Source organism: Cynoglossus semilaevis, chromosome 12 (genome assembly GCF_000523025.1).
Source record: "Cynoglossus semilaevis isolate Cse_v1.0 chromosome 12, Cse_v1.0, whole genome shotgun sequence".
Taxonomy (NCBI): Eukaryota; Metazoa; Chordata; class Actinopteri; order Pleuronectiformes; family Cynoglossidae; genus Cynoglossus; species Cynoglossus semilaevis.
Window position 1 is genome coordinate 6,503,190 of NC_024318.1, and position 10,337 is coordinate 6,513,526.

Sequence of the window (10,337 nt, forward strand, 5' to 3'; positions counted from 1 at the left end):
CTCTTCATTTGTAAGGTCTTATTAGGTGCATATTCATATCATTTGAATGCAATATGACCATGGTTTGCATTTGATTTTACAGTATGTGTTTGGATCAGGATGGGGGAGGCATTCAACACAAAGAACACCTTCCCCACAAAGAGACCCAGTGATGGGGTACTGTCCTCTTAGGTGCATCTGGAACGGGTCAGTATTAAAAAATAAAAAATAAAATAATAATAAAAAAAGATTATGAGAAGATACTAAAATCTTAGTCAGCAGCAGTCTTTATATATATATATATTTTTTTTTGTAAACGCAACAAAGACTCAACAATAATGTTTGGTTTTTTTGTGCACAGTAGATTTACTTTTCTGTCAAGGAAATAAATGTGGGGCTCCAACAGCACAATAGGATTTTAGGTTAGGAACAGCTTTTCACTCTCTCTCGCTCTCTTTCCTCTCGTCTCCCTCTCTCGCTCTTTCTCCACACCTCCTCCTCCTCCTGCTCCTCGCAGCAGCAGCAGAAGGAGCATCATCCTCCTCCTGTAAGGACTCAGTTAGTGGTGTTATCCCAGCCTCAGCATCATCCACCTCCTCCTCTTCCTCTTCCTTCTCCAGCCTCCTTCCAGAAGCTGATAAACGGTGTGCGTGACGAAGGTGTCCGCTGACATGTTGAGAATTACGGATATGTGTCGCCTCCTGCCCCCGCTGCTGATGCTGATGCTCAGCGGCTTCACCTTCCAGGAGACCCAGGCGAAGAGCGTGAAGGCGGCAGAGAAGACGGGCAATTTCATGGATGACGAGCAGTGGCTGTCCACCATTTCACAGTACAGCCGCAAGCTCAAGCACTGGAACCGCTTCAGAGACGTAAGTCCGCCCGGGGTTGATGGGGAGGATGCGGGGCATTGCGGTAGAGTAGGACACAACGGTTATAACAGTTGACACATTCTGTCATTCTGATGGTACACACTAACTTAATGAGGCTGTCGGTAAAAGTCAGTGGAGAGCCTTATATTATATTATATTATATTATATTATATTATATTATATTATATTATATTATATTATATTATAAAACATGTAATATAAAATATGGAGATTTTAAAACTATCTTTTTTAGAAATGCTAACTTTCATTCATATACCGAATGGCAAAATAAAACACTATAGAGTGACATTTAAAACTATCAGCTCGCTGTGTGAACCAATAAAACAAGAATAGAAGTTACATTTTGCACGAGTAATGTTTGAGGTAAATAAGCATCAAATATTGAGGAAACGTTGGAATAAGTGTCATTTAAAAATGCAAAAAATTTCAGGCGACATTTAATAAATTTTTGATGTTTAAAAACCCAGCAGCACTAGCATTTCTGCTGCTAGCTGCAGGTGACGTGGAGTTTCTTTTTGTAATACGTCAGGAAGTGGTACAAGAGACTAAAACCGCAACCTAATATATAAAATTACAATTTTTTTTGTTTCCTTTTGATATTCTGTAGCGTGTGTATCTTCCTTTTCTCCCCTGCTGGTGGTGCTATGTAAGCATTCAAAAAATCTAATTCCCCAGGTTGTTTGTTTGTTTGTTGACTGTAATGAGTATCAGATATTGGAATTTAAAAAAGTAAACGTAGCTTTTAAGTTACATTTTTAGTTTCAGTAAACTCATTAAAATATTGGGGGAAAAACACAATATTTGTGTTGTTGGAGTCTATAAACATGTAAATAAGTGGAGAAGCCTAGCTTCACAGCTAATTGCAGTTTTAGTCAATGTCTATTCTGCCTTTCTTCCCAATCCCTGTTGTTTTGGGCTTCCGTTAATTATACACAATTAATGTTTCAGTCTCCGCCTGCACAGCGGCAGGAGTACAGACCTACTTCATCATAGTGCTCCCAATATGTGTTACCTCCGATGTGGTTCCAGAACAGTCTCTGAGGATTTCACAAACAAGACAATTTAGCAATTAGAGCGGGGTGTGTGATTGATTGATGCACATCTCCACCTACTGTAAAAGACTGCACTGGGTTTCAGGGAGATTGATTAAAGCCTGCAGGGATTATATGCCTGGTGATGTATTGCCGTGTCCGTGAATGTATAGAGTTGGTTTGGCCTCCAGCACGGTGAAATGATTACAAATAATCCCAGTAGGATTTGGACAATAGTGTATAGTTGGATTATGTTCCATAGGACTCCTGTTAACTGGATTTACATTGATCCAGGTTGGTTTATTGGAGATGCGTTATTATTGGATATGAAATGTGAGCGGCAGGCTTCAGCGTAAGTGTTAGCGTAATGTTTTCTCAGAAGCGGGACGTAATTATCACAGAGGCTGTGATGTCATGATTTGGTGCTAGAACCTTCATGCATCCTCCGTGGAGATATGTGAGATGATGGTGGTAAATTGGCAGATGATGGAGCAGGTGCTTGGCTCTCAATCTAGAACGTTAGAAATGCAAACAAACTACTGCAGGATGTGGAGGACCTGGTGGTATTACCACCTTCTCTCTTCTCTAAATGTAACCCCACCAGAGCTGCTGTGGAACCACAACACTCCCTACAGCAGCATACCACGTCTTTCATGATCATTAATCCCCGGGGCCGTTCTCTGGATGTGAGTGAACGTGTGATGTATTTTAAATGTTTCTATATCTGGGCCAGAAATCTGCTCAGATTTAATTTTACCTTTAACTGAGGGTTTGTGGCATGGAATGCATTTAAAGGCTGGAGAGTGTGGAACTTTGGTGATGATCATGAGGATCGTGATGAGAGAAGAAATATCAGAGAACCTCCAGAGGAAAATCACCAAGAGAAACAGCTTTGATTTCAGCTGCTGTAGCAACAGCAGGGTGTGTGTGTGTGTGTGTGTGTCATTGTGTTTCACTGGGGGTTCGATGACTCCATCCACTCACCAGTCCTGCTTCAGAAGGAAGGAGGAAAAACAGGCTGTAGCAACATGGTTCTTAACTGACTGCTGCTTTTTTTGTTAGCAAATATCTTTAGATCATTTGTTTGTGAGAACATAAAAAAATAACAAGCTCCGATCTTTTAAATCTTTAAATCTATATCTGAATATCTGAATATGTTGGTGAAAAAAATACAAAGAATGAGAACAGCTGGATTATTGACACGTGTCTAACAGAACGGTTCTGAATCTCCGGTTCTTGTTCCCTAACCTTTAAAAGGTAATGAGCCACAGCACGCTCCACCCATCATCTCAAGACCTGAACGCGACTTCCAGTAACCATGGCAACTAGTTAAGCATTAAGAAAAACAGCTGCCAGTAAATCACTAAAGTGCGCAACAAGTGTTTTACTCCTGTGCACGTGTGCCACGCTGGAAGATATGGTTAGTCCAGCGACTGCAGCGACTGAATTTAGCTATGACTTGTTACAGTTTGTTGAGTGTAACATCAACATTTAAAAAAAGAAAAATACCAACAAGGAGTGGTTGGGGTCACGCACATTCAGCAGTGGTTTCTGCCCTTGGCCTTATTATACAGAGAACGTTCACCACAACATCTCCTCCCTGTAACAACGAAGCCTTTGATCAGTGCTGCTTAACCAATCTGTTCAATCAAACCAGAGTACTATGAACCTGTAAAAAAAAAAAAAACTACAAAGAAGTAGTTTGGGTTCTAGGAATTTGCAGGTGTGTGTACAGTCGTAACATCTGTCCATCACACACTGGTAGGTGTTCAGATTTCACAAATTGATGTTGACATCCGCCGTCCTCTGAGAGCTGAGTGATGAATATTAACTCGACACTGGAACGCAATAATCAAAGCTGCAGAACATGAAAGAGGATCTCTGTCAATCTCCCTTTAGTCGATGGCACACACACACACGAACACACACACGCACACACACACGCATATAATTCATAGGCAGCACAACACAACAGATAGTAAATATTTTATATTTATTCACTTACCAAATGTAAAAGCAGATCCAGGATAAGAGCGACCGACAATAAAAATAGCTCTCACCATTCAATCTCTCTCACGGGACGACAAGGCGATTAGATTTAACATTAACAGTCAACAAATAGCCGAATGAGATACTTCCAATCCTCTAATCTGACAGGTGCACTCAGCCTTTCATTCCACTAATGCACGCCGAATCCAGAAAAGTATATAAATAAATAAAAATAAGCAAAAGTAAAAGTGGAGAAGATGCTAAAATCATAAAATCCTAAAGCACCCGGAGATGTGTAACCCTGAAACGCGAGGTCCTGTTTTACAAAAAAATATAAATGTTCAAAGTACAAGTACATGAACGCCAACAGTATTCTTTTTTGTTTCCTTGTGTTTGAATATGTTTCTTCATTTCTCCTGTGTGTGTGGCTGTTAAAACACATGCATCTGCGCTGAGGAAACCAGTTCAGTTCCTTCGGCTCCCATTATCCAGTCAGTTAATTTCCAATCAACAGAAAACCCTCAGTACCAACAACACAACATTCTGTTCTTCGTTACTGACGCTGAGAATTATTTGTGTAGAAAAGTGCTTTAGATTCAGCCACGATAACGAAAATATTAACCCGCTGTTATTTGTCCTCCACTAAATATAAAATCATTTTGTCATAATTAGGAATATTGATTAATCTCAATTAATCGTGATTAATCAACATTTCTGAATTTGACCAAAAGATTTCATTTGACCAGATTAAAAATGTTCGTAATACATGTATGTTTTTTTTCCAATGTTACACATTAAGGCAACTATCATTGTTATTGTAATTTTTGTGGGTGTGATTAGTTTTGTCACAACATCCCTGGAGGTGTACAGCCCCAAAGAACAGCGCTGTTATACACCGGCTCATGCAGGATGTCTTCAAGCAGCAGATCAGTTTGACTGTCGACTCAGACATGTTTGTTCTAAACCACACATGTTCACGAGTTCAGACGCAGGTGCTTGGTTGTTAACAGTTAGCTTGACATGATTCATACTTCAGAATGGCAAAGGTCAAGCAGAATTCTGACAATTTACAATTGTCAATTTTTTTTTTTTTTTGCTATATAAATTCATCAAATCATACAAAGCGTGGTGGCTGATAATGGCTTCTTCTCCACAGGAGCCAAATAATCCATTAAAGACCAGCCAGACAGTAAATTGTCATCACTCATCACTTTTGTGCTCAGTCATTACTTTGTATCTCCCAGCCGCTCAACCGCCGCGCTCTGCCTGATATTAGACTAGACTGAATGAAGATAACAGTGAATCAGGAATCCATTAATCCGTCCAGTGGTGCCTTGTTCAGACACCAATCAGATTCTCCGTGAGGTTACAAATGTGCTCAATTCAACTTGGCAAAGTGGAATCTCGCTCGCCTCCCATGAGAGAAGTGATGAGGTTGTTCAGGACTTGGACGCCGCGCTGTAGCGCCGTGAGGCGTCTTGGCCGGCTACCAGAGGCTTGGGTGGGCTGTAATTGAGTCAAAGAAAAAAAAGCATGGAGAGCATTTCATCATGCCCCGCGCGCTCGGCCACGGCCGCTTCTCACTGCAGTACAATGACTCCAGCTGAAGGGCACATGTGCTGCAGAGAGACGCCCAGATGATGTGATCGGGACGGCCATGAAAAGCAAATATCAATTTCCATCACAGATTAAATAGAATAAAAAGTGAATAAACGAATTTTCACCCACAGTTTCTTACACAAGAGGGAGTAAAGGCCGCAGACAATGACTGTGTCACCGGGACGACAGCACTGGCTCTGGACAGGACCCAGAAACCTCCTCCAGAACACAGAGACGTCTACACACTAAAGCCAGTTTACCGAAACAATCCTTTTGTCAGTCTGACGGTTAAAGCCTCAAACAGGTTTTGTCATTTATTAGTAGTATTAAAAAAAGTATTACTACATGGCATATTACTTTCGTGAGAGATCAAAAAAAACAAAAAACAATTTCATCCGAAAATGACAATTAATCATGGTGACAGTCAGTGTCTGCAGAGTGAATGCCAGCGTTGGGTTTGATCCAGATGGAGACACTGGCTGCATGACATCAGTCTGTGTAGGCAGAGAAACTGATACAAGGGCATTTGGTGAAGAAATGGAAAAGTACAAGGAATGGGTTTGAATGATAGAAAGAAGAAAGAAATATCATTGATGAAATCTCTGAAAAATATAAAAAACAGTTGAATATTTGGAGGTTTTTGCTAAAACGCCTACCGACACTTTGCTTCTAATATTTTAATTAAAAATAAAAAACCATCCAGGTACAGTTTAAGAATTTCCCTTGCTGCGACAGTTTATCAACTCCTTCTCTCACTGATGTCTAAGCTTTGAATGGACTTCAATAATTAAATAGCGTTAGCCTGGAGGAAGGCCAGATATGACGTGCGTCCAGTTCGATGGCGTGGACGGATCGTGTTCGTCTCTAATCAGGTGCTGACACTGACTGTCGTGACTGAACAGGGTCGTGTCTGTCAGGGCTGACACTGAGTGAAGAGCTGAAATTGCTGTTGCAGCGAGTGCGACGTGATGTTTCTCATCCCGTCATCCAGTCGGAGCTGCAGTCTGAAAGTTATGGATGGATGGATGGATGGATGGATAGATGGATGGTTAGATTTCAAATGCGGGCTGCATTTACACTGCAGGTCTTGTTGCTCGATTCAGATTGCAGAAGGAGAAAGTGTTTTTTACAGAGATCCATTTTTGTACGACTTGCACATGTGAAAGCAGCCTGGGTTCAGATGGTTCTGTTCATGGAACAAAAAAGTCAGATGTCAACCTGGTCTAAGACTCAGGGAGATCTGATTTTCCATTTGGTTTACAAGTCGTAATTCCGCCTCCGGCTGTCTTCGGGCCCTGTGCCGTACGTCTTTGTCTGCCGTAGGGAATGAGCCGGGGGGCGGGGGTATATCACAGTACCACAGCTAATGGTAATTCTGTGTCACAGCACGACAGTAAAGTAGTACTTACACAACCACAGGGTACTGCTACTATGTGGTAATTCTGTGGTCATGCAGTACCACAGGCTCTATGACACATTACACTGAATACGTTCCCCTGGTGGTACTGTAAGATCACACTGAACAGCAGCAGGAACCCGAGGACATCGGTGTTAGAGTTAAGTAATAACATCATCTCTTCCCACCGTTACATATATTTTTTCATTTCCTGTTTGCCGTCTGATTTGTGGTTGCGACGAGGGCCAACAGTGCGGTGTCAAAGGTCGTCCGTTTGTACCACACTCCCTAATGAGCTACGAGCTGATTCCCACCACGGCTCTGAGTCGTTTTATTTATAGATGTTGAGTACACAGTTGGTATACGAGTACACACAGGGTACTGAGTGTCTATTCTATTGATTTGTATATACAGTACGTCTGTGTGAATATCAATACCGTCCAGCTGTAGAAACAAAAGGGTTTTTTATTGTTAATATTTTCTTAACCTCTAAATATAAAGTGGGTGGGAAAAAAAAAGCAATTCACCTTTAACACGATTGAGTGCAGTTCTTAGCCAGGCTTTGTGATTTAATCTTTTATCAACCCTTTTCATCAGTCACCTCTGTTTGAACAGGACGTCAGAGCCTTTCTTTAAAAAGCATTTTAAAGTATTATACAAAGTATGTGTTATACAAATAACCGTCCCTCTCCGCTCCGCTTTGTCCTCTGCTGTCAATATGAACGATTCACGCCGCACGGAAAAATAAAAGACAGAAAAGGCAGGAAAAAAATATATACATTGATTTTATGTGAGACAAAAAACTGATAGGTATTATATCTCCCCTCTGATAGTGATTTTTTTTATCTTGAACTTTGCATATTCAGCAGACAGAGTAGAGATCCGATACCAGCACATTAAAAAAAAAACAACGTATAAACCTTATAAATTTTAATGGCCTGACTCAGCTTAAACCCTTTTAAAATAATGACAAAGAGCTTAGTCTGTTGTCTGGTGTTATTGGCATAAGCAAAAAAAAAAAAAAGGGAAATAAAAGACACACATTGCCCACATCAGCAACACGACAATGTCATTCCTGGAAATGTTTTGTTTTGATTTGACAAAATGTTAAAAAAAAAAAAAAAAAAAAATTTACACACTGTACTATTCCATCGACATTAATGCCTCAGTTTGATTAATGATTTGCAAAATTATGGTAAGAAATAATTTAGGCATTTGTTTGCACCTCTCTATTGCTGAAGTACACCCTACAGCCCAGTAGGAGGTGGTAGTGTACCTAAAGTTTGTGTGACAGCTGCAAAAGTGGCATTGCCAGTAGTCAAGTTAAAAAATGTACAGAAAAATAAATGATGTTAAAATGTTTGTTGTTGAAGACTAGTCAAGGATTCAGATGTCAACAAATCTGAATTTCAATTGAAAAGAAAATGTTTTAATTGTTTAAAAAGCCTCTAATTAATGATTTTATTTTTTTTATAATCGTGTTCCACCAGTAATATTTTTGTAAAATTAATCAAGGGACTTCCTTTCTTTAAGTGTGTCTTAGGAGACACACTGGTGTTTGGTAAAAAAAGTTGTTTTTTTATCTGCTCCCATAACCTAACCCTGACTTTTATTCGATGTAATGCAGCTCTGTCAGCATGTCATGTTTTTCCGGCTCTCTGGAATCCAGCTGACATCCTTGTTACTCACATAAAAATTCAGGGAATCTCGCGGCCTACTTCTGGAGCCCCGAACCCTCGTGTGCGTGCAGATGAAGAGCAGAACGTTCAGCAACAGAATGTTGTCGAGAGCGTTCGTTTCATCTCAGGCGTGTCTCACATGATCAGTAAACCAAAGGCGAGGAGCTGCGAGCTGTGACGGAGTCTTTATGGGAGTCTCTGGGTGGGAGGAAATTTTATGATGCTGTACAGAGTCTGGCTGCGGAGGATGTCCTCGGGGAAATGTCTCTTTTGTTTCTGCTTTTATTCGTCAGGTTTTAAGGTTTTTACATCTGCATCCAGCAGGAGGCATTTTATCTGTGCTCCACCGCAGTTTTATTGATGAAAAATTGAACCATTTTTCTGAAACCATTGCACTTTTCTCTTTCCATATTTTTAAATTGAAATCAGGATCAGACTCAGCACCGGTGGTGCTACGGTGCCGAATACTGTAGAGGTTTTACTAAATTAGAATTTGTTCTGCCAAAGTTAAATGTATTCTTCCTTCATTCCTTCAATCCATCCATCAGATTACTGTATTTTCCACACTATAATTCGCTCTGGAATATAAGTCGCACCAGCCAAAGGAAGAGAAAAAGTGCGACTTGCAGGGGTAGCAGATACTGGTACACAAGCCTAGAGTGCCCTCTTGTGGCTGTCACTGTGAAAATAACATGTGAAATTATATATTTTAATATATAAGTCGCACCTGAGTAAAAGTTGCAAACCCAGCCAGAGTGACGCCCTGTGTACTTCAGCGTGGGGAACCTATCAGGTATCACAGGGATGAAAAGGTATGGTGTGTCCTCAGTATTTAAACAGTTTATTGTATCATTCATTCATCTTCTACCACTTAATCCTTTCTAAAGGTTGCGGGGGCTGGAGCCAGTCCCAGTAGCCATTGGGCAAGTGTGGTGTTACCGCCTGGACAGTTGGCTAGTCCATCACAGGCAGATAAACAAGGTTTCACGTTTGCACCTGGGGTGAATTTGAAGTGCACAATTGCATTTTAAGGAAAGAGAAGAAAAAAAGAAAAACCCACGCAACGCAAACACGGGAAGATGTTCCCAAACAGACAGACCACCACCGGGATTCAAACCAGTCATCTGTGGTTGCTGTAAAACTCAGTAATAACTGTGGTTAAAGTCAAATCACAAGTTCATGTCACCCCTGAAGTTATATTTTTGTTCTTCCAAAATGTAGATCTGTGAGAGGATTTCCTTAATTAAATGTCATCCGGATCAGAGAAATGTTAATAAATGTGACTGGCATTTAGACGTGTCCACTTCATATTGATCTGCTGTAAAAGAAAATGACTTCAGAGATTTGGCTTTCTTCCTCTTAAATGTTAAGGATGGAAGGAAGTGGTGGCTCAGATTTAGAGACTGGAAACTCCCCGGACGCCAGTATTTACTCTGCAGCAGAGCAGAGGCTTTTTCACCCACCGTATGAACGGCCTTCGGCCACTGTTGGTCAGGAAACCAGTGGCTGTGTGGGCTGACAGCGGTTATTGCATGAATTTTATGCCCCCTGAACAATACTGTGGTGCACCTCACAGCAGCGTCCTGTTCTGCATGGGCGGATGACTCCGCCAAAGAATACAGTGGGGATAATTGCGGGAAAAGGTCAAGTATAATCTTTCATGCAGCGTATGAGCGTGCTGGGGAGGCAGCGACGCCCCCCCCCCGCCACTGTCACCAAGACCCCTCGGGGTAACCTGAGTGAACGTAAACTGCATCCGACAGCTGACATTTGC

The 10,337-nt window shown here is 41.1% G+C and overlaps 1 protein-coding gene across 2 annotated transcripts in view; it reads left to right on the forward strand.

Annotated features, from left to right (window-relative positions):
• Nucleotides 1-338: 338 nt before the first annotated feature.
• The window catches only part of spock2 (SPARC (osteonectin), cwcv and kazal like domains proteoglycan 2), a 28,117-nt gene continuing 18,118 nt past the window's right edge, over nt 339-10,337 (forward strand). The window contains exon 1 of one of the 2 annotated variants that reach the window (XM_008321783.3): nt 339-848. In XM_008321783.3, the coding sequence (XP_008320005.1) occupies nt 651-848 (198 nt within the window). In that variant the 5' untranslated portion in view covers nt 339-650. The remainder of the gene's footprint in view (nt 849-10,337) is intronic. The other variant, XM_008321782.3, reaches the window with a different exon arrangement.